Below are 24,413 nucleotides of genomic sequence, written 5' to 3'. Positions count from 1 at the left end.
AGGCAGACAAGCAGCTGGTAAGGTATTGGGACCTAGCATAAAGGAACTCAGAATGCCCCACTGCTTATGTGCATACTTCTTGACCCTCTTCTCTCCCTGCTGGCCAGCTGAGTGACCCCTTCTTTGCTGGCGCTGGGCTCTGCTGGCCTCTGATCCCATGCTGTAGCATCCTGTCAGCAGTTTCCATACAGGCATTAGAGAGAAGCTGTTGCAAATGTAGCACTGGCCCTTAACTAGTTACATGATCTTCATCCTTGTAAGCCTCATGTGTACATTAATAGCACATAACACCCACTCACAGAGTTGTGGAGAGGAGCAACTAAAGCCAATCTAGAATGTTTTAGGTGCTTCCTAGTCTAAAAAAGCTTTCAGTTAATTTCAATAATTGGACAGAAGAACTTTGCATAGAAATGTAGTAGTTTACAGTAAAAAATATTATTTTTCTTCTGTCAAAACATTAGACTTTCTTTTGCCTATAAAATTTGGGGTTGTTGGGGCTGCGGGTTTAGCTCAGCGGCATAAGTGCCTGCCTTGAAAGCAGGCAGTTGTGAGTTCGATCCCTGGTACCGATAAAAAGGAAAAAGACCAAAAAAAAAAAAAAAAAAAAAAATTGGGGGTTGTCATTTAACATTTGTGTTTGTATTTTAGGCTTTAAATTTCATTGAAAAGGAAAGCTTCAAAATGGAGGTTTCTAAAAGAATGCCTTTTATACTGATAAGCTTGTCCATAGTCAGTGAGCAGTTACTTGTATAAGGTCCTGAATTAGGCCCCCAGGAGAATCAGATGTGTCAGGCAATGGCTTCATCACTCTGGCTGCTCAGTACAGAGCCAGCCCACCCCCATACCCCACTCTTGGTCCCTGCAGAGAGCAGTGCTGAGGGCAGTCCTGACCAGTGAAGCAAATGGGCACCAGAGAGTTGGCAGCTGGCCCAAGGGTGAGGGTGGAGAAGATTGGGACTCAGAACTGGCAGCCAGCCAGGTTCACTCAGGTGCCCCATCAGACCTGGCCTTTAACCCTCCAGGATCAATAGACCCACTCTGAAGATGTTCTGGTCTTCTCTAGACTGCACAGGGCAGAGGTCTGTTGGAGGGTGGTGACTCCAGCTCCACATTGAACACATAAGGACATTGAACCCCAACGGTGGGGGAGGCACAGACGCAGTCACATAGCAGCAAAATGAGCCCTTGAACACATAGGCTCTCTGGCTGTGGCTTCGTATGATAGCCTGGTCTGCAGTTTGAAGTGCAGAGAGATGGTCAGGATCATTCTATTCTTCAGAAAATTACTGGGGTCTTCTGTGTGCCCCTCTCAGTGCGAGGTCCTGGGAGAGGCTTAAATCACCCTGTGCAATGTTTGTACTGCCCCGATTGATATGTTTTTAGTTTTTTTTTCCTCTCTTTTTTCTTATTCTCCTTGAAATAAAATGGATTGGGGGTGGGGATCAGCCTGTGACCTTACATTTACAGCGTGGTGACATAATCAGCAACAGTTGGCCTACAGAATGGCAGTGCAGATAGAGCGAACCTGTGATGTGATTGACGGGGGAGGAACAGCAAGAGCACTGAGGGCCACAGCCTGAGCTGTGGGGCATGGAGTCACTCCCAGTGAACGGGTATCTCAGTAGGATTGTAAAGGACCTGAAGGCATAAACCAGGAGGGGAAGAACAAGGAATTATTCTAGGCAGAGACCAGGAAAGCATGCTCAATAAAAGAGTTCTACTACCCATGACACACATTATTGTATCTACTATATTTGGGTCACTGTGAATGGTTACCAATGGCTTGGTCATACTGCTGTACAAAAGAAATGGCATGTAGGGACAGACCAGGAAGGTGAAAAGGGCCGTACTTCTGGCAGCGTCAAAGCCTGAGCAACTCTATACTGAAGAAAGCTTCACCACCCTCTCAGTCTTGAAGCGGGATGGAGGTCCTGATTTCTTTTGTATCAAGTTTCCTGCAGAGAATCTATGCACATTCCTTTTACAGATTCCATTGAGGAACCTTGCCTATTGATCTGTCTATTCTCATAGGGCTTTGGATTTTTTATCATCATAAGACTTGTGGTATGGAAAAGGATTTAAAGTGCTAATTGAAGGGAATAGAACGTTATTCAAGGTTTTAGCTTCTGTAGTTCTTCATGAATTAATAACACACTGATTATTTGGTTCTTGGCAAACTGACTTTCCTTCTCTATCACAGGCCTGCCGAGTTAGCCACCAAGTACGCCAACTTTTCAGAGGGAGCCTGCAAGCCTGGCTATGCTTCAGCCCTGATGACTGCCATCTTCCCCCGGTAAGTGTTCGTAATCCTTCCACTGATTAGACAATCTGGGTCATGGCCCATTGCCCTGGAGTTAAAAACCTGGTGGCTCACAGTGCCTCATGTTTTCCTGAGTAAACAAGACTACTGTAAGTTCCCTCCTGCATTAAAAAATCTACAATTATCTGGAAAGGGCTTGGCTTTTGTGATAACTCGGACCCTGGTATAAAATCCAAGGAAGCAAGAAATCAAAATTTGGGAAGCAAAGGCTTTATTTCCAGGCCTGGTGACACAGCCTCCAGGAGCCAATTTGGAGACTGTGCCCCTCACAGCTAAAAGTCAGGGCGTTTATCTTGTAAATCCACAAACAGCTGCTGGTCACACAATGTAAGGAAGGGGCTGGGGGTGTGATGCACTACAAAGCAGAAACGGCAATTGCAAGTCTCCCTGCATACTAGCAAGTTTAGATGAGAAGAAATCTTGTTTTTCTTAGCAAAGAATAGAGAAGTCTAACAGCAGTTAACAACCTTAGTTACCCTACTTCAGCACCACAACTGTCACTTGTAGAGGGCAACAATGATTAACATAGCAATTAGGTAAGATTTTACAATTCTTTACAGAGGAGAGCATTGATTAACATATCAATCCTTTGCCCAGAGGGAAAGGAACACACAGGTACAAACGAAGCTATTATAACCTAATGCAATTAACACAATTTGTGACGGCCTACCAGTTAGTGAAGGGGGTTGTCAGGAGCTATTACCTCAGGCCTTTGTTTTATGGCCTTTTAGGAAGTTAAAACTTAACCTAGTTAGATTTGAAGGGGGAAGAAGAGGGAAAGCAGCAGGCGGGCTTATACAGAACAGGCTTCACGGTGCGATAGTTAGGGGGTCTTAGGTTATTACAGCTTTTACCCAACTCTGCTCTATGCGTTTGCTATACCTTATCCTCCATCCGGCCTTGTAGAGTTTTACGTAGAAATACAGTTTTTTGTGGGGTGAAGGGAAGAGATAGAACCTACATGGTCATTCCATGGAATGATAGCTAGAAAAGCCAGTTGTGCTTCTAGTCCTAATATCAATGGCCAGATAAAGCCAGGGCTAGCTGGCTTCACGGAAGGATATTCAAATAGAGCTAGAACAGAATAATTTCTAAGGCTGACTGACTGAGTTTTACCACATTTCCTCTGTGTCCACTTTGTATTCTGGAACTTGTGATCAGAGGTATCAAGCTTTCTGAAAGAATCTGTGCCTAACCAGAGTTCTTCTGCCAAACGCCCCAAATGGGCCTTGCTTACTGACCAACCTTCCTTCTTCTTGAAGCTTTGGTATGGTAAAAGAGCTGAAGAGCTGAGATTATCTTGACATTTGAAGTGTCCTGAGACTGTACAGACCATTTTATTCTTTTGGAAAATGATGGAAGCTTCTGATTCAAAAGGACTGACAGAAGGGTTACTTAGGACCCTCTGGGTGCTGGGATATGGTACTCAGATCACCACAGTAGTCTTGAGGGTAACTCTGCTCCCATCCTTAGAAGGCTGAGGTTAGGGCACACTCTGTGCTTACAAAGGAATGCTGAGAAAAAGCTGGCCCCAAGAACATCGAGGATATTTGGTTGCATCCTCATCTTGTCTAACATGAACAGTCTCAGTTTAGCTGCTTGTAGAAAGTAGGGGCTGTGTTTGCCAAGTACCTGTTGTTCAGATAGAGATCTTCCTGGGATCTGCTTTCTGAATTGACTCCAAATACTTCGTTTCCTCTAGCTATTTATTGAGTGCCCTAAGATAAAGTGTTCTGTATTTCCCCACATGTTTTCACAAGCCTACACATCTCCATCCCCTGTACTGATATCTGTGAGTTTTTGTTGACCTGTACATGTTTTTCCTACTTTTTCTAATTAAAAGTAATATAGGTATGTAGGGAAAAATCTCAAATAATACAAAATGGTCCTCCAGCCACCTTCCCCAGAGACAGTCAGTATTACCATAAATAGGAAAATGCTGCATTTATTGTTCTGTACCTGCTTTTTAAAAAAAATTTTTATTTTGAAAGTATACAACAGAACAAGTCAGAATAAAGCCAACTAAGATCATACAGTGAAATTGGTACAGAACTTCACAGCAGGTTACCGGGATAACAGTAATAGGTATCACAGTATATTTTGTTATCTTTATAATAGTTGTTCTTTCAACCACGTATATCAAAATGAGATGAAAGATAGAACACTATAGAACTTGTCAAAACAGAATATTGAATAGAGCAGTACCATTAATCAGAAAAGAGCAAAACAGTAATAAAAATATTTGCCTTCAAAGAAATGGTAGAAGGAAGTCCCCCTTATTTGCTATGGTCAACCTCCCAGGAGACGCTCAGATTTCTGGTTCCCACTTGCTAATGGGCTGGGGGGGGGTAGAGGGGAAGTGAGATATTTGACTCTAGGCCATGTAGCAGTAGGTTCACTATTGCTTAGCAGGGAGGCAGTATGGTCATTTGGTTTCACAGAGTCCTCAGTTCCAACATGGCGCGGATCTCAGGAGACACTGTTGGTTCTCCCCCTGGAAGGGCTGCAGTCTGCCCCACTGCCTCTGCTTACCAGGGAGGGGAGGTGCTTGCTTCTGTACCTGCTTTTTACTCCCAAAAGTACATGGTAGAGATTATCTTATTAGCAGCATATGTGGCTCCATCAGTCATCATCATCATCATCATCATCATCATCATTGTCATCATCATCGTTGTCATCATCGTCATGATTATTTGGTGCTGGAGATCAAACCCAGGGCCTTGTATGTGGTCTCTGAGCTATATCCCCAGTCCTCTTCATCTCATTTTTAAAATGATTGTATACTGTACAGTTGTATGAATATAATTTTATTAAAGTTTATTGAAGTTTACATAAAATAAAGTTTTAGTGTAGTTCTGTGAGTTTCTACAAATGTATAATTTGTATTACCACAACAGTCAATAGAGTGTTTCCATTATCCTCAGAAGTTTCCTTTGCTCTTTTGTAGTTAACTTCTCTCCCATTCCTACCCTCTGGTAACCACTGATCTATTTTCTGCCCCAGAATGTCGTATTAGTAGAATCATGTAAAAGGTATCTACCCTTTAGTGTAATGCACTTGCAATTTATACAAGAATTGTATATATCAGTTAATTGTTCTTTTTATTGCTGAGTAGTATTCCATTAAGTGGATGTAATAAAGTCTATATGTCTACTTAAAGGTCAAAATAAAAAAAATACAGGTTATTTTGTCAAATACACCTTTGTTCACAAACTTAACTCTTTCCATACTTCTGATTGCAGAATTGGTTCCACGATTCTGGAATTGTGAAAAGAATTAAAGCTGCAATTTGGCTGCAGCTGGAATCATGGGACAAATTTACCAACCAGAATAGTCGAAAAATTAAGATCGTGAATGTACATATCACTGTATTAATACAGGGTTTGTTTCCAAACATTATGTGTTCATTTTTCTTAAGTAAATACCTAAAGTTGTGTGTTAACTTCCTGTCACTATGAAAGATACCTGGAATAAATAAAGGAGAAAAGATTTATTTTGGCCACAGTTTCCAAAGTTTCAGTCCATGTAGAACAAAGTGGCACACCTCATGGCAGACAGAAATCAGAGACAGCCTGAGAAAAAGGTATTGGGAACAAGGTACAGTGCTGCAGGTCACGGCCCTGTGACCTGCTTCCTTCAAGCAGGCCCACCTGCTAAGTTTCCAACATCTCCCCAAAATGCCATCAAATTAGGAATCCATCAGTAGATTAACCCACTGATGGAGTTACTTTTTAAGGCCTGACCTCTGAATACAGCTGTACTGAAGATCAAGCCTTCATCACATTAGCTCATGTGAGAACAATGTAGATTCAAATCATAACAGACAGAATGGCTAGGTCCTAGGTAAACTGTGTGTTTGACTTTGTAAGAAACTTCAACAGTGTTTTCCAAAGTGATTGTACTGTTTTGCTTTCTCAATATATGAGAATTCATTGGGTATACATCCTTGCCATCAGCATTTTGATTTCAGCCATTTTAGTGGGTTAATAGTGATATGTCATTGCAGTTTTAGTGTTTTGTTTTACTAACAATAGACTATTTTTATGTGCTTATTCAGCATTCTTTTATTTTTATAGAACTGTCTATTCTGTTGCTGTCTTTTAACTGGTTATCTTATTGAATTATAAGAATTCTTTAAATATTCCAGAAAGGGAAGCCCTTTTGTCACATACTCATGATATGCAAATATTTTCTTGTCTTTCTTGACATTTTAAACCATGTTTTTCAGCGTATTTTTTTTCCTTTATGAATTGTATTTTTAATATTATCCTAAGGAATCTTTCCACAGTCCAACGTCAAAGGTTTTTTTCTCGTTTTATTATAAAATCTATATAGGTTTTAATGTTTACATGTAAGTCTGTACCCCCCCCTTTTGTGGCCCATTTCTTAATGTAGTAAAATGTAAAAGCTGAAGCTCCCTTTTTGTGTACAGATCTTCAATTGTTCCAAAACCATATATTGAAGACCTTTTCCCCCATTGAATTACTTTGGCTGGTTTGTTAAAAGTCACTCGAACATATATGCATGGGTACCATTATCATACAGGGCATGACAATCGTGTATTCTGTTAAGAAAGACAGTTGTATTTCTTCCTTTACAATCTGGATGTTTCTCTTTTCTTTTTTTTCTTGCCTTGCTACCAATAAGTACAGTATTGAATAGGAAAGTTCCAGTCTTCTAATCATGTGCTTCATTGCTCTACGCGTCATCCTCTATTCTGAGGCTATCTAGGGGCTGTCATCAAAAGTTACCTCATCAGAACAAAAGATTCTCCTGTCACGTAGGAAATTGTAAAGGCCTTAAACGGTCTGTGCCAGGAACTCGGATCAGACCAAATATTAGATTTTCCTAGTATTCCTATCGGTAAGAGTTTTAGGAGGTCTGTGTCAGAAATTGTGGACAGAGGAAGATATATGTGCATGTGTGCATATGTACATGTGTATATATGTATGTGTATGTATATGTATGTGTGTGTGTTTATTCACAGCTTGCATTTTTCATTGTGAAATTTTTAAATCAAGAATTAAATTTCTTTACTAGATCTAGGGCTATTTGGTTTTTCCTAATGTATTATAGTTTGTGTCTTTCAAGATAGTTTTGCATTTCACATAAGTTGGTGAATTTACTGGCATAATGTTATTAATATTCTCTTATTATAATCATCTTGAATCTCTATTGAAGTCATCGTAATCATTCCTGATGTTGGTAATTTTTAACTTTTCTTCTTTTTTCCTAATCCATGTAGTTAGAGTTTTGTCATTTTTTTACTGATCTCAAAGAACTAGATTTTGGTTTTATGGGTACTTTCTTGTCTATTGATATTTTTTCCACGACAAGATTGACTACAGCTCTCTCCACCTGCCTTTTATTTGGAATTTCATTTATTTGTTTCTCAGGATAGAAGTTTAAAGCACTGATTTCATTCCCTTGGATCCTATAAATTTCCCTTTATGTAATACATTGGCCATATGTCACAAATTTTGAACTGTTATTTTTCATTCTTTTTTTTTGTCTTTTTTTTTTTTTTAAGAGGAAAAAGAGAAAAACACAAAACAAAACAAAGCAGTGTAAGGTTACACATAATACAGAACTACAAAAAAAAACATAACAGTAAGAAATCACATGTTAATATATTACATATTATCATCTTGGAAATAGTTGCTCAAATCACAGTATCAAAGAATACAAAGTAGACATTCAAACAGAGAGACTGCAAACAGCTGTGTTCAATGATCCAAAAACATTAATATAGTCAGCTATTTAACATCCCTAAACACACTTGCTGTTATATCCGTTAGAGCTCTTTTTTTTTTCCCTCCCTCTCTTTTTTACAACAAAATTTACACATTTTGGATTTTATTACTCCTTAGTTCTTATTACTTTTTGGGGGGGGGAGAGAATAAAGTCAAATATGGCAAAACAAAGCTGTAAGTCAAAACCAAGGATAGACATAGCACATGATGTAGAACAGAGTACAAGGTTATTAAGAATGGTTATCAATATTGTCTCTTGTTTCCTTAAAAGGAATTGTCTATCTCATTAGATATTATAAAGTTGGACAAAACAGTGGAGAACAAGACCAATAAAACTTAGGCATTGTGAACATTACAGGACTTCCAAAGGAGACAATAGTCAAACCAGAATGGGCATCTTAGTGAATCTTACTGCCTTCAAATTAGTTGCCTATACCTTCAGACTTGCTACTATTGCACAGAATGGAACAGAATCTAATCAGTCAAAACAAGATCTTGGGAGTATTACAGGACTTCAAAACAAGTTAATAGGAGATCAAAAAGAGCTACTACTATATATCCTAATTTTTTTAATTTTTCCCTTAATTAAAATAAACATAAGAAATAGCTAAATAATTTTTTTAAAGAATAGTAGTTACCATAGTGTCTGTCTTTTTCCTTAAAATATTTGGATAAAACTTCATATACTATAGCTTCAAATATTTCCATATCAAAAAGCCCAGAATAAAGCCTTTCTAATTAATAAGTGAAAATTTTATAAGGCTTCAAGGCCACATAATGGGGAATCATGATTATCACATATTTTTATATATTTGAATCATTACTTACATTAGGGAAACTATTCGGTATTCATACATGCGAGATTGATTTATTTCACTTATGAGTATGGTCTCAAGCTGTGCCCATTTATTGATAAATATCTCAATGCGATCCTTCTTTATAGCTGAATAATACTCCATTGTATAGAAATACCACAACTTTTTTATCCATTCCTCAGTTGATGGACACTTGGGTTGTTTCCAAGATCTGGCGATTACAAATTGTGCTGCTATAAACATAGGTGCACATATATCACTGTGGTATGATGCTTTCTGGGAATATGCCTAGAAGTGGAATAGCTGGAATAAATGGGATTTCCAATCCCAACTTTTTGAGAAACCTCCAGACAGACCTCCACAAAGGCTGTACCAGTCTACACTCCCACCAACAGTGCAGGAGAGTTCCTTTTTCCCCACAGCCTCTCCAGCATTTGTTGTTGTTGGTTTTCTTGATCCTGGCCATTCTTTCAGGAGTGAGATGGTATCTCAGTGTGGTTTTAATTTGCATTTCTCTAATGACCAATGATGATGAGCATTTTTTCATGTATTTATTTGCCATTTGCATTTCTTCATCTGAGAATTGCATATTCATCTCAGATGCCCATTTTTGGATTGGATCTTTGAATTTTGGAGGTCTGAGTTTTTTTAATTCTTTATATGTTTTAGACAAGAGTCCCTTGTCTGAGAGAGAGTTCACTAAAATCTTTTCCCAGTTTGTGGGTTTTCTTTTCACTATGCTGGAGATTTCTTTTGACATGCAAAAACTTTTTAATAAGAAGTGGTCCCAGTTATTGATTCTGGGAAGTATTTCCCGTGCAGTTTGAGTCCTATTCATGAATTCTGTACCTACTCCTATGTCTCCAAGGTTTCTACCCAATTTGTCTTCCAATAGATTTAGCGTTTCTGTTTTAATATTCAGATCTTTGACCCATTTAGATTTTAATTTAGTACATGGTGATAGACATGGGTCTAGCTTTAGTTTTCGGCAAATGGAGAGCCAGTTTTTCCAGCACCATTTATTAAAGAGACTGTCGTTCTTCCAGTGAACCTGCTTGGCTCCTTTATCAAAGATAAGGTGGTTGAGTGTGTTTGTAGTTGTGGTTGTATCTTCTAATCTATTCCATTGATCTTCAGCTCTGTTTTGATTCCAATACCATGTTGATTTTACTACTGTTGCTTTGTAGTATAATTTCAAGTCAGGGATTGTGATACCTCCTGCTTTGTCTTTGCTGCTTAGAATTGCTTTTGCGATTCTAGGTCTCTTCTGGTTCCAGATGAAATTTAGGAGTGATTTCTCTAGATCTATAAGGTATGTTGATGGTATTTCTATTGGGATTGCATTGAATCTGTATAAGAGTTTTGGGAGAATGGCCATCTTCACAATGTTTGTTCTTCCTATCCATGAGCAAGGGATGTCTTTCCATTTTCTGAGATCATCTTCAATTTCCTTTTTCAGTGTAATATAGTTTTCACTGTATAAGTCTTTCACTTCTTTCGTAAGAGTAATTCCTAAATATTTCATTTTTTTGCTTGCTAATGTGAATAGTCCAGTTTCCCTTATTTCCCTCTCTGTGGTTTTGTTGTTTGTGTATAGGAATGCTATTGATTTCTGAGTATTGATTTTGTATCCAGCCACATTACTGAATTTATTTATTGTATCTAAGAGTCTTTCAATGGAGCTTAGGGGGTCTTCTATGTAGAGTATCATGTCATCTGCAAACAATGACAACTTCTTCTTTTCCTATCTTTACCCCTTTTATTTCTCTTTCTTGCCTAATTGCTCTGGCTAGTACTTCCAGTACTATATTAAATAGGAGTGGTGATAAAGGACATCCTTGTCTTGTGCCTGATTTTAAAGTAAAGGCTTTCAATTTTTGGCCATTTAGTATGATGCTGGCTGTTGGTTTGTCATAAATGGCCTTTATTATATTGAGGTAAAGACCATCTATTCCAATTTTCTGTAGAGATTTTATCATGAATAAATGTTGGACCTTATCGAAGGCTTTTTCTGCATCTATAGAAATGATCATGTGATTCTTATTTTTGGCTTTATTGATATGGTGGATTACATTTATTGATTTGCGTATGTTGAACCATCCTTGCATTCCTGGGATGAATCCCACTTGGTCATGGTGTATAATCTTCTTGATGATTTGCTGGATCCTATTTGCCAATATTTTATTGAGGATTTTTGCATCTGTGTTCATTAGGGAGATCGGTCTATAGTTCTCTTTTTTAGTTGGGTCTTTCTCAGGTTTTGGTACTAGAGTGATATTTGCTTCCAGGAATGACTTAGGAAGGATTGCTTCCCTTTCAATTTCATTGAATAGTTTGAGGAGTGTCGGCATTAGGTCTTCTTTGTATTTCTTGTAGAATTCTGCAGTGAATCCATCTGGGCCTGGGCTCTTCTTGGTGGGTAAGGACTTAATTACATTTTCAATTTCAGTAACCGAGATTGGGTTATTCAACAATTTTACATCCTCTTGATCTAGCTTTGGCACTTCATATGCTTTTAAGAAACTGTCTATTTCTTCTGTGTTATCAAACTTTTGAGAGTAGAGGTTTTCAAAATAGGTGTTGATGATCTTCTATATTTCTATTGGGTCTGTAGTGACTTCTCCTTTTTCATTTCTTATTGCATGAATTTGAGCTTTTTCTTCCCTTTTTTAAATAAGGTTGGCTAGGGGCTTATCGATTTTATTTATTCTTTCAAAGAACCAACTCTTTGATTTGTTGATCCTTTGGATTGTTTTCTTAGTCTCTATTGCATTGATTTCTGCTCTGCTTTTTATAATTTCCTCTCTTCTTTTGGCTTTGGGCTTGACTTGCTCTTCTTTTTCTAGCTGTTTGAGGTGTAGCATCATGTTATTTATTTGTATTCGTTCTGTTTTCCTGATGTGGGAACTCAGTGCAATAAATTTTCCTCTCAGGACGGCTTTCATTGCATCCCACAGATTCCGGTAAGTTGTATCTGCATTTTCATTTTCTTTTAGGTATTGTTTGATTTCTTCTTTAATTTCTTCTGTGACCCACTGATTACTCAAGAGTGTGTTATTCAGTTTCCATGTGTTTGTGGGATTTTTGCAGTATCTTTTATCGTTAATTTCTAATTTCAGAGCGCTGTGATCCGATAACATGCAAGGGATGATTTCAGCTCTTTTGCACTTGTTTAAATATGTTCTGTGAGCTAATATATGGTCTATTTTAGAAAATGATCCATGTACTGCTGAGAAGAATGTGTATTCTGATGTTGTTGGGTGGAACATTCTGTATATGTCTATCAAACCCATTTGTTCACAGGTATGATTCAGTTCTGTTATTTCTTTACTCATTTTCTGTCTGGTCGATCTGTCCCTTGGTGTCAATGGCGTATTAAGGTCTCCTGTTACAATTGTGTTACTGATAATTTGAGTTTTCATTTCTGTTAATAATTGTTTTATATAACTGGGCGCTCTGGAGTTTGGTGCGTATATATTTAAGATAGTTATCTCTTCCTCTTGGAGTTTTCCCCTTACGAGTATGTAGTGACCTTCTTTATCCTTTATGGTCATTGTTGGTTTAAAGTTCACGTTGTCTGCAAACAGAATGGCTACTCCTGCCTTTTTTTGGATTCCTACTGCATGAAGAATTGTTTTCCATCCTTTGACTTTCAGTCTGTGAGTATCCTTCTGGGTTAGATGGGTTTCCTGTAAACAGCATATGGTTGGATTTTGTTTCTTGATCCATTCTGCTAGTCTGTTTCTTTTGATTGGTGCATTGAGACCATTTACATTAATGGTTATTACTGTTAAATGTTGGTTAATTGTAGGATTCTTATCTCTCTGCTGTTGCATCTTTATCTTTCTGTTCTGTTTAATTATTTGCTTTGCTTAGTGGTTTTTTCCTTTGTGTATCTAAACTGTCTTTCAATATTTTTTGCAGGGTCGGTTTGGTGTTCATGAAGTTCTTCAGCTGTTCTTTGTCATGGAAGTATCGTATTTCACCATCTATTTTAAATGATAGTTTTGCAGGATATATCAGTCTAGGTTGGAAATCATTTTGCTTTAGGATCTGGAATACTTCACTCCATGCTCTTCTTGACTTTATTGTTTGTGATGAGAAGTCTGCTGTGATTCTGATAGGTTTTCCTTTATAAGTGATCTGTCTTTTCTCTCTGACAGCTTTCAATAATCTATTCTTGTGTTGGATTTCTGGGATGGTGATTATTATATGTCTGGGTGTAGTTTTATTTTGGTTATGACTATTTGGAGTTCTATATGCTTCACTGATCCTGATGTCAGTTTCTGATCTCATGCTTGGGAAGTTTTCAGCTATTGCTTCTCTAAATATCCTCTTGATATCCTTTATGTTGTCTCCTTCTTTTTCATTAATCCCTATCATTCTTATGTTATTCTTCTTTGCATCATCTTGCAGTTGTTGAATTGTTGTTTCCTGATTCCTTGTTATTTTTAAAAGATCTTTCCTTTCCTGTTCACTAGCTGCAATCCTGTCTTCAAGGTCTGAAATTCTATCTTCACTTTCATTAAGGCGGTTTTTACAACTTTCAGTGGAGTTTTTTATTTCCTGTATATCTCTGTGCATCTGCATTATGTATTCTGTTTGTTTCTTATATTGCTCATCTAGGGATTCTATCTTTTTGTTTAGTTCCTCCAATTTTTTATCTGTGTTTTCTTTAGATATATTTAGAATCTCTTTCATTTCTTTTATCATTTCTTCTTTTATCTGGGATATTATTTCGAGTTTGAATTTCTTTAAAGCTTCCTGGAGTTGCTTGTCAACTTCAGTAGCTATTGTGTCTAATATATGAGGAGGATGGGATATATTTTCTTCTAAATACATTTCTCCTAGGGTTTCCTGAGATGGGCTGGAGGTTTGAGGTTGTAATTTGGTCTTTCGTTTTGTCATTTTCCTATATTTCTGTGTTTCAAGTGTTATTTGAAAGCCTCCTCAGGATCTGTTGAAAATCCCCTTCTATGTTTGTAGCTACTAAGACTCTGGCACCACTCTACCCCAGGCCATTGGGCCTGCAGAACCAATGGCCCTCCTCTGCTTATTCAGAACTCCACGGTTCCAGACAAGCTGGGCCTCAGGGACACTGTGCGCCCACCTGCCCCTTGGTAGATCCACAGCTCTTGGATCGCAGCCGGGTTAGGGTACTCACCATAGGCCGCAGCGCCTCAGGAGCCTGTGATCCCTCCCTGCTTGCAGAGATATCCACAGTCCTCCAGACAAAGGAAGGGCCTCCTGCGGGCACTCCAGATCCACCCAGCTCCTCCTCTGCACGCAGATGGCTATGTGCGCCTGGGCACAGGCCGAGGTGCCTCAGGAACCCGGGATCCCTCCTCCTCCAGACAAAGGAAGGGGCTTCTGCAGGCACTCCGGATCCGCGCAGCTCCTCCTCTGCACACCGATGGCTAGGCGCGGCTGGGCACAGGCCGAGGTGCCTCAGGAACCCGGGATCCCTCCTCCTCCAGACAAAGGAAGGGGCTTCTGCAGCCGCTCCGGATCCGCGCAGCTCCTCCTCTGCACACCGATGGCTAGGCGCGGCTGGGCACAGGCCGAGGTGCCTCAGGAACCCGGGATCCCTCCTCCTCCAGACAGAGGAAGGGGCTTCTGCAGCCGCTCCGGATCCGCGCAGCTCCTCCTCTGCACACCGATGGCTAGGCGCGGCTGGGCACAGGCCGAGGTGCCTCAGGAACCTGGGATCCCTCCTCCTCCAGACAAAGGAAGGGGCTTCTGCAGCCGCTCCGGATCCGCGCAGCTCCTCCTCTGCACACCGATGGCTAGGCGCACAAGAACAACATTGCGTAGTTTGGAGTTCTCCCAGGTTCTTTCTAAGCAGTCCACAGTGAATCGAAGCAAAAAATACTGGTCTAGCAAACATCTAGTGCTCCCTTTTTTGCCCTGACCTTGCAATTGATGCCATGACACCGCTTTTTTTGTCTTTTTCGTTTTTACCGGTACCGGGGATCGAACTCACGACTGCCTGCTTGCAAGGCAGGCACTTATGCCGCTGAGCTAAATCCCCAGCCCCTATTTTTCATTCTTAATTAAAATATTTTCTAATTTCACTTGCGACTGCTACTTTGACCCATAAGTTCCTTGTAAGTGTTTTCCTTAATTTTGACATTGTGTTTGAGATGTCTGGTGTTTGTGTGATCAGATTCTACTTTATATAATTTTTAATACTTTAAAATTGATTTAAAACTGAGTTATCAAAGTATAGTATATCCTGATGAATGTTCTATGTGTACTTGAGAAGAAAATATTTCTGCTATAACCGAATATTCTATAAATGGCAATTAGGTAAGGTTGATTGATAGTGTTTGTCAAGTCCTCTGTATCTTTACTGATTTTCTCACTACCCATTCTAGCAGTTGTTGACAGAGAGTGTTGAAGTCCTCATGCATCAGTTTTTGCCATGTGTTTTCAGAAGCTTTGTCATTTGGTATATGTGCATTTAGGGTTGGTATACCAAATTCCCAGTAGGTTCCTTCATTATTTTGAATATCTTTCTTCCTGTGACAGTAACTCTTCTGAAATTTTCCCTGTCTGATATTATTGCGGCTACTCCAGCCTTTTTAAAATTAGCTTTATCAAGGCATAGTTTTTACAATCCACTTATGTTGGGGGAAGGAATATGTTTACGTTTGCTCTTGAATCATCACAGATGGTTGGGCAGTAGGCCAGCCTTTTGCTTTTAACCTATTTGTGTATACATTTAAAACTAGACCTTGTGGGGCTAGGGATTTAGCTCAGTGGCATAAGTGCCTGCCTAGCAAGCACAGGATCGTGAGTTCGATCCCCAGTACCAAAAAACCAAAAAAACCCTTCTGGATTTTGTGTTGACAGCATGTAGTTGAGTCATGCTTTTTAAATTCAATCCAACAATGTCTATCTTTTATTGGGTGTTTATGACATTTACATAATATTTACATGTAATTGTTGTTGATCTGTTTGTGTTTAACTCTGCCATGTTGTTATTAGTTTCCTGTTTGTTCATTTTTTTTCTTCTTGTACGTCCTTTTGGATGCTTTATGATTTTATTTTACTGTCTCTTATTAGCGTAACAGCCATAACTTTTTATATTTTTCACGGTTACTTTAGAATTAACAATCTACATCTTTAATTTATAATACTATTTTCAAGTAGCACTTAAAGTATAATGGCCTCACAGTTATATTTTCATTTCCTCCTTCCATCTTTTGTACTATGTGTCTCATATATTGTATTCTTTTTTATGCAGTCAGTTATATACAGTGATTCTTTTTTTCAGGTCCATTTTATTCAAAGATAAAAAAGAGGGAAAAAAACTACAACAAAATTTCAGAGCTCATCAATCAAGGGGTGAAAATAGTACATATGTTGTGCATTGTCACCCCCGAATCATTCACCCTAGAGCACAAGACTTTTGCATTCAATTGTCCAAACAATACCAGTACAATTTTCTCTTCAGTGAACTAAGAGAAATCAGTAGTATAGCTAACTTAACTATTTTTTGTATACATATACATACACATATATGTTTTTTCTTTAACTTGTCACAATAATGAACCAATATGTTTGCACATGTATGTCTTATTTATTTCACTAATGATTATGTTCTCAAGGTTTATCCATTTACCTATTAAAGCATCCAGTTTATCACTTTATGGCTGAATAATACACTATTGTATAAAAATACGACATCTTTTTTATCCATTCCTCAGTTGATAGGCACTTGGGTTGTTTCCAATATCTAGTTATTATAAACTGTGCTGCTATAAACATGGGTGCACATATATCACTGTGGTATGATGTTTTTAATTCTTTTGGAAAGATACCTAGAAGGAGTATACCTGGCTTGAATGGGACCTCCAATCCTAGTATTTTGAGTAATTCCCACATTGATTTCCACAGTGGTTGCACCAGTCTGCATTTCCACCAGTGGTGGAGAAGAGATGTTTTTCCCCACAACCCCTCCAGCATTTGTTATTGGTTGATTTCTTGATATTAGCCATTCTTTCTGGTATGAAGTGGAATCTCAGTGTTGTTTTAATTTGCATCTCTCAAATGACCAGTGATGCTGAACATTTTTTCACATATTTATTTGCTGTTTGTATTTCTTCATCTGAGAAGTGTGTATTCATCTCAGATGCCTGTTTTTGGACTGGGTCTTTATATCTGGGAGGACTGATTTTCTTGAGTTCTTTATATGTTCACAATAGTAATCCTTTGAGGAACAGCTGGCAAACATTTTCTCCTACATTGTGGGCTGTCTCTTCATTCTCTTAGTGGTTTCTTGTGCCGTGCAGAAGGTTTTCAGTAGGGAGAGACCCCCAATTGTTGATTCTTTGTGATAGTTACTGTGCAATTGAAGTTTTGTTCATAAAATCTTTACCTACACCAGTGTCTTCAAGAATTTTACCTACTCTGTCTTCCAGCAGATTCAATGTTTCTGTTTTAATATTAAGATCTTTAATCCATTTTGCTTTTAGCTTAGTACATGTTGAATGATATGAGTCCAGTTTTAATCTTCGACATGTGGAAAGCCAGTTTTGCCAGCACCATTTATTAAAGAGGCTATCTTTCTTCCAGTGAATGTGTTTGGCACCTTTGCCAAAGATAAGATAGCTTTATGTGTCTGCAGTTGATTATGCATCTTCTAAGATATTCCATTGAGCTTTTTAATTATTTGGAGTTTTTTAATTACTTGGTTTGTGTTTTTTTACCAGTAGCACACTGTTTTTCTTACAGTAGCTTTACTGTATAATTTCAAGTCAGAGATTGTGATGTCCCCTGCCTTGTCTTTGTTGCCCAAGATTGTCTTTGCTATTCTGGGTCTCTTCTGATTTCAGGTGAGTTTTAGGATTTTTTTTTCTCTAATTCTGTAAGATATGCTATTGGAATTTTAATTGGGACTGCATTAAATCTGTATAGCAGTTTTGGAAGTGTGGCCATTTTCACTATATTGGTTCTTCCTACCCAAAAGCATAGGATATCTTTCCATTTTCTCATTTTCTTTTTTAATTTTTTGGTCTTTTTTGTGATAGTATTTCACTATGCAGTTCAGGCTGGCCTTGAGTTTACTTTGTAACTAAGGCTAGACTCAAACTCACAGTGATCCTCCTGCTTCAGCCTCCTGAGTACTAGAATTACAGGCATGTATCACATCTGGTTCATCTCTCCATTTTCTAACATCCTCTTTAATCTCCTTTTTTAGAATACTGTAATTTTCAATGTGGAGGTCTTTTACCTCCTTTATTAGATTGATTCCTAAGTATTTCTCTTTTGGGGATGCTGTTGTAAAAGGTATTGTTTCCCTGATTTCTCAGTGAGTTTGTTATTCATGTACAAGAAGGCTATTGGTTTTTGAGTGCTGACTTTGTAACCCACTGTGTTACTGAAATTGCTTATTGAATCTAGAAGTCTTTTGGTGGAGTTTTTGGGGTCTTCTAAGGAGAGTATCATGTCATCTGTGAATGATGATAGTTTATCTTCTTACTTTTCTATCTTTATGCCTTCTATTTCTTTCTCTTGTCTAATTGCTCTGGCTAAAGTTTCTGGGATTATGTTGAATAAGAGTGGAGTCAGTGGAAGTCCTTGTCTTGTCCCTGATTTTAGAGTGAAAGCTTTCAGTTTTTGTCCATCTAATATGATGTTGGCTGTTGGTTTGTCATAGATGGCTTTTATCAGGTTGAGATAAAGACCATCTATTCCAGTTTTTTGTAGGGTTTTTATTATGAATGGATGCTGGACTTTGTCAAAAGCTTTTTCTGCACCTATTAAAATGATCATATGATTTTTGTCCTTGGCTCTGTTAATATGATGTATTACATTTATGGATTTACATATGTTGAACCATCCCTACATACTTGGGATGAATCCCATTTGATCATGGTGTACAATCTTTTTGATGATTTGCTGTAGTCTGTTTGCTGGTATCTTGAGGATTTTTTCATTGATGTTCATTAGGAAGATTGACCTATAATTCTTTTTCTTAGTTAGGTTCTTCTCTGATTTTGGAATCAGAGTAATGCTTGTTTGTAGGAATGAATTTGGGAGTATTGCTTCCTTTAAACTTCATTAATGAGTTTGAGATGTAGTGGTGTTAGGTCTTCACTAAATTTCTTGTAGAATTCAACTGTCAATCCATCAGGGTCTGGGCTTTTCTTTGTTGATGGATTTTTAATTACACCTTTGATTTTATTTATTTGTGTTGAGTTATTTAGGATTTTTACTTCTTCTTGATTCAGCTTTGGTAAATTCACATGTATCCATTGACTTTCAGTCTATGAAATTTTTTTTGAATTAAATGTGTTTCTTGCATTCAGCATACTGTTGCATCTTACTTCTTGATCCATTCTGCCAGTCTGTGTCTTTTGACTGGTGAATTGAGACCATTAATATTGATGGTTATAACTGAAATCTATTGACTTATTCTTGTCACATTATTTTCCTGTTGCTGGCTATCCTGCCCCCTTTTTTTTCCCTTCCGTCTAATTGTTTGCCTTCCCTGGTGGATTCCTTCTGTTGGGGTCATGGAGCTGCAGTCCTTATTATCGCTTTCTAAAATGTCCTGTCTAAAATATCTAAAACCAGTACATTTCCTCAGATGTTCTTTGTCACATATCTTACTTCTCCATCAATTTTGAAAGATAGTTTTGCTGGGTACATCAGTCTGGGTTGAAAATTGTTTTCTGAGCTGAGGATTTAGCTCAGTGGCATAAGCACCTGCCTTGCAGGCACGAGGTCGTGAGTTTGATCCCCCATACCAAAAGAAAAAAAAGTTGTTTTCCTTTAGAACATAGGGTACTTCACTCCAAGCTCTCCTTGACTTGAGAGTGTGTGCTGAGATGTCAGGTGTGATTCTGATGGGCTTTCCTTAATAGGTGATTTGTGTCTTTTCCCTAACAGGTTTTAAGATGTATTCTTGTGTTGAATTTCTGGACTCTTAACTATGATATGCCTAGATGTAGATATTCTTTTTCTCTACCTGGAAAGTTTTCTGTCACAATGTCTGTGAACATGTTTTTAATGTCATTTGTGTTGTCTTGCTTGTTCATTGACTCCAATTAATCTTAAGTTATTTTTCTCTGTCTTATCTAGTAGCTGCTGGATTGATTTCTCATGGTCCCTTGCTAATTTTGGGACATCTTTCATTTCCTGGTCGCTAACTGCAAGCCTGTCTTTAATATCTGAGATCCTGTCCTCACATTGTCCTCATCTGCTTCAAATACTTTCAGTGGAGTTTTTATTCTCCTGGATATCTGCTTGAATCTGCTTTATGGATTCCGTTTGTTTCCTATGCTGGTTTTCCATAATTTCTTAAGATCGTCTATTTTTTTTTAATCTATGTTTGCTCTAATATCACTAAGCATGGTATGTATTTTGGTAATCTCTGTAGTTATCTGACAGATTACTTCTGATTTCATTTTTTCCGGAATCTCATTCAGTTGCTTTGTTGTTACTACTTCAGAAAGACCTGGTAGTCAGCTTTCAGATTTTCCACCTGCTTGCCCTCTGGGTTTGCCTTTGGTGAACTGATTGTCTCTTATTTGTCTTCTCATTTCTTTTCTTTTTTTAGTTTAATTCCTGGGATGATGCTTTTAAGTTGGCCTATGGTGGGTTGCTTTATTGGTGATATTTAGGACCCTTAAGTGAGATATGTGGGACCCTTCTCTGAGATATCTTCCACATGTGGCTGGTTTTTGGGTTTTGAGTTTTTTGGAAGATTTTACTTCTTCAGTTTGTGGGCGATAAGAAATTGTTGCTCATTTGGCCTAGTCCCCAGTTCTTTGTCACTGTGCCACAGTATTTTCTGTGACCTTTAGTTAATCTCAATTATGGATTATAATGGCCAACAGCTGTTTAGAACAATTATGTGAATTTTGGTTGTAGTGGTACCAATAGCATCAAACACAGCCTAAAAAACAACAAACTGAGCTAACCCTTAATTTGCAACTTTTAACTGTATTAACTAGATTTGTGATTATAAAACAAAATGTAAAGCAAACCAGATAACTATATGCAATATATAAGTCTGTAATGTGTCAGTTTTTCCCTTAGGGTTAAAATTTAAACTGGATTAAGGAGAAAGTAGAGAAGTGGAAAAAGAGAAAGAGATTACAAGTAAGGCTGGAGGACATAGATGGATCCTGCCAACTTGGGGAAACTGATGTAGAAGACCGATGGAAAAGAGAATGGAAGAGATAAAAGGTAGACAAAACCACACTCAAAAATAGGCTGGGGACCACTCTCACAATTACTAAAAAAAAAAAAAGAGAGAGAGAGAAATAAAAAAACAAACTGAATAAAACAAAACAAACAAGAAAAGGTGAAAAAAAAAAAAAACCCCAAATAGTCCACTTCCAGAATTCTCTATGCGTTCACTAGTAGACAGAGTCCCGAATTGTGCCATTGTATCACAACAAGCCAGCAGTTGCTTTATAGGAGCTAACCTTAGCTGGCCTGCCCTGAGACCAGACTTCCTGGGCTCACTGCAGTCCAAGCAGTTTCCAGGGGTCCGCACACAGGCTGGATCTGCTGGAGGAAGCTGACAGCAGTTCTAGTTTCTGGCTTTTGCAGCCTGACTCCAAAATGGCTCCTGGCCAATCACTGTCTCCCGCGGGGGAAGAAATCCTCTGCCAGCCAGCACAGTCCTCCAGGTCTGCTGCTCCTCTCCACTCATGGGTGTCTCTGCAGAGGCCTCTGGTGTCTCCAGCTGCCATCATCAGTCGTGACCATGGGTCCTCAAGTTCTATTAGCTCTTCTTGCACAGTGAGTCTGGCTCTGGGCAAAGACACCACCAGCTACCACCTTCTTCTTCTTTGAAGTTTTTCTTTATTACTCTGTCTGTGGGGCTCCTATTCATACTTCAGATTCGTTCTGCGTCCAGGGGACCCACTTGTTTCCTTCTTGTCTTCCTCTCAATGTTATATTCCAATGTCTGGACAGTGACTCTCAGAGAGGCTGTTTTCTCTGCTCCTTCTGTCTACAATGATTTAAAAATGAGGGAGCATACAGCCTATGGAAAAGAAGAAAGTACTTGTAAAGCCGAGCATAGTGGGGCATGCCTGTAATCCCAGCCCTTGGGGGGTTGAAGAAGGAGGGTCGTTGAGAGTTCGAGATCAGCCTATGTTACAAAGTGAGCTTAAGGCCAGCCTGAACTGCATAGCAAGACCCTGTTTCCAAAAGACAAAAAAAAAAAAAAAGTAAGTCCTGTATCTGATAAAGAGATTAGTATCTAAAATATATGGAGAACTCTTAATAAAGTGATTTAAAAGTAGACAAATAACTTGAATAGGCACCTCAAAAATGAAGATAAGGGAAATACATATTAAAATCATAGTGAGATACCACCCCACACCCATTGGGCTGGTTACTACCAAAAACCAGAAAATAACAAGTGCTAGAAAAGGTGTAGAGAAGTCAGCTCTTGTGTACTGTTAGTAGAAAAGTAGAATGGTGCAGCCACTATGGAAAACTATTATGGTTTGTGTCTGGATGTCCCTCCAAAGCCTCATGCAGTCATTGGAGCAGGCTTCTAGCATTGTGATTGATTTATAGTCCAGTGCTGGGATTGTGGGTGTGAGTGCTACACTCCTCCTAAGGTGAGTAGCCTACATACAATATAAGGGACAGAAAGTCACTTCTCTTGTGCTTTTCCTTTTTTGCTCTTTTTTTTTGTGTGTCTTTTTCTTTTTTTATCAGTACCGGGGATCGAACTCACGACTGCCTGCTTGCAAGGCAGGCGCTTATGCCGCTGAGCTGAATCCCCAGCCCCTTCTTTTTTGCTCTTGCTGCTTTCTGCCACCATGAATGGTTGCTCCATTGCCACATCACTCTACCTTGGAACTAGCTGATTATGGACTGATACCTCCCCTAACTGTGAGCTAAATAAACCTTTCCTTCCTTAATTTTGGGCATCAGGTATTTTGTCTCAGCAAGAAGAGAAAAGTAACCAACATGAAAATAATATGTCATTTCCTGAAAATTTGAAAATATACTGTTGTGTAAAATGGCAGTTCCACATTTTGGGTATATACCCAAAATAACTGAAAGCAGACTCTCAAAGAAATACTTGTACTCCAAGTTCATAGTAGCATTATTCATAATTGCCAAAAGGTAGAAATAACACATATCTATCAGCAGATGAGGGAACAAACAAAATGTGGTGTAATACATTGAAACATTATTCAGCCTGTAAAAGGAGAGAAATTCAGACTGCTTCACAACAATGTGAATATACTTCATACTACTAAAACATATGCTTAAACAGAGCTAAGATGGTCTAAAACCCCTCAGCAGTGAAACTGTGCATGGTGCTATTAACCCTGATTTGGGACACGCCGAGATGACATAAAAAGAGCCATTTTGGATGTTCTCCAACTTAAGTGCTCAGGAAGACTGTTTCTTTAGACCCCCTTTGAAGAAGAGCCATTGAAAATTTCATGAATTAGGGGCTGGGGATTTAGCTCAGTGGCATAAGTGCCTGCCTTGCAAGCAGGCAATCGTGAGTTCGATCCCTGGTACCAATAAAAAGGAAAAAGACAAAAAATATATATATACAAAAAAAAAACACCACAAAATTTCATGAATTAAAAAGAAGTAGAGCCAAGAAATTGGGAGAATGATTGCCTTTAAACAGATGAACTGGACTCCAGAGAGAATCTAGAAACATGATATAAGAGAGTTCATTAGTTGTGTGGACTTAATTATAAAGCAGGTGCTGTCTGAAGACAGGATGCTGATGGAAGACTTCTTGGACTTAGTTAAAGGAATCATGTAAGTGGTGTTGGTCACAAAATAAAATTGCTGAAGTAAATGCAAAACAAGAAAATTTATCAGAGTATGCAGAGGAAAAGGCTAGAGAAATTAAGATATTAAAAGAAGACAAAAAGAGATATAGAGCCCCTGCCCAAGAGATACAATCTGTGTGTAATAGGAATAACTGAATCAGGATGAAGTAAATGAAGCTGAAATGATGACTAAGGAACTAACTGAAGGAAACCTTCTGGAATTAAAGAATTAAGTCAGCCTGCAAATCAAGAAGACTTACAGGGTACCTTAAAATTTAATGAAAAGAAAGCATCACCTAGGCATATCCTGGCGATTTTTTTTCACCTTTTTTTTTTTTTTTTTTAAGCTGGTTTTCACTGTGTAATTCAGGCTGGCCTTGAACTCACTATGTAAGCCCAGGCTGATCTCCAACTCACAGTGATCCTCCTGTCTGTTTCCCAAGTACTGGTGTTACTGGCATGTCCATGTTTGGCTTCCTAGTGATTTTTTAAAATTCCAAGACTAAAGGAAGAATTTTTGCAAGTATCCACAGAGAAAAAGTAGGTTACCTGGAAAGAGGCAAAAGTCAGACTGATTTCAGGTTTTTCTCTTACAGTTCTAAATTCTAGAGGACAGTAGAATAGCATTTGCAGAGTTTGGGGTTTTGTTTTTTGGTTTAGTTTGGTTTTGAGACAGGGTCTTGCTAGGTAGGTTAGGCTGGCCTGGCCTCACTATGTCAACCCAGGCTGGCCTCAAACTTGC

General features: G+C 38.5%; 1 protein-coding gene across 5 annotated transcripts in view; it reads left to right on the top strand.

Annotated features, from left to right (window-relative positions):
- The window catches only part of St3gal3 (ST3 beta-galactoside alpha-2,3-sialyltransferase 3), a 248,703-nt gene that overhangs the window by 126,955 nt on the left and 97,335 nt on the right, over positions 1-24,413 (top strand). For all 5 annotated transcript variants that reach the window (XM_063236294.1, XM_063236292.1, XM_063236293.1 and 2 more), the window contains one exon: positions 2,201-2,293. In XM_063236294.1, the coding sequence (XP_063092364.1) occupies positions 2,201-2,293 (93 nt within the window). The remainder of the gene's footprint in view (positions 1-2,200; positions 2,294-24,413) is intronic.

Source organism: Cavia porcellus, unplaced genomic scaffold (genome assembly GCF_034190915.1).
Source record: "Cavia porcellus strain 051 isolate PalLab524CR breed Dunkin Hartley unplaced genomic scaffold, mCavPor4.1 scaffold_25, whole genome shotgun sequence".
NCBI lineage: Eukaryota > Metazoa > Chordata > Mammalia > Rodentia > Caviidae > Cavia > Cavia porcellus.
Note: the sequence above shows the minus strand (reverse complement) of the source record. Positions and strands in the feature narration are given on the sequence as shown.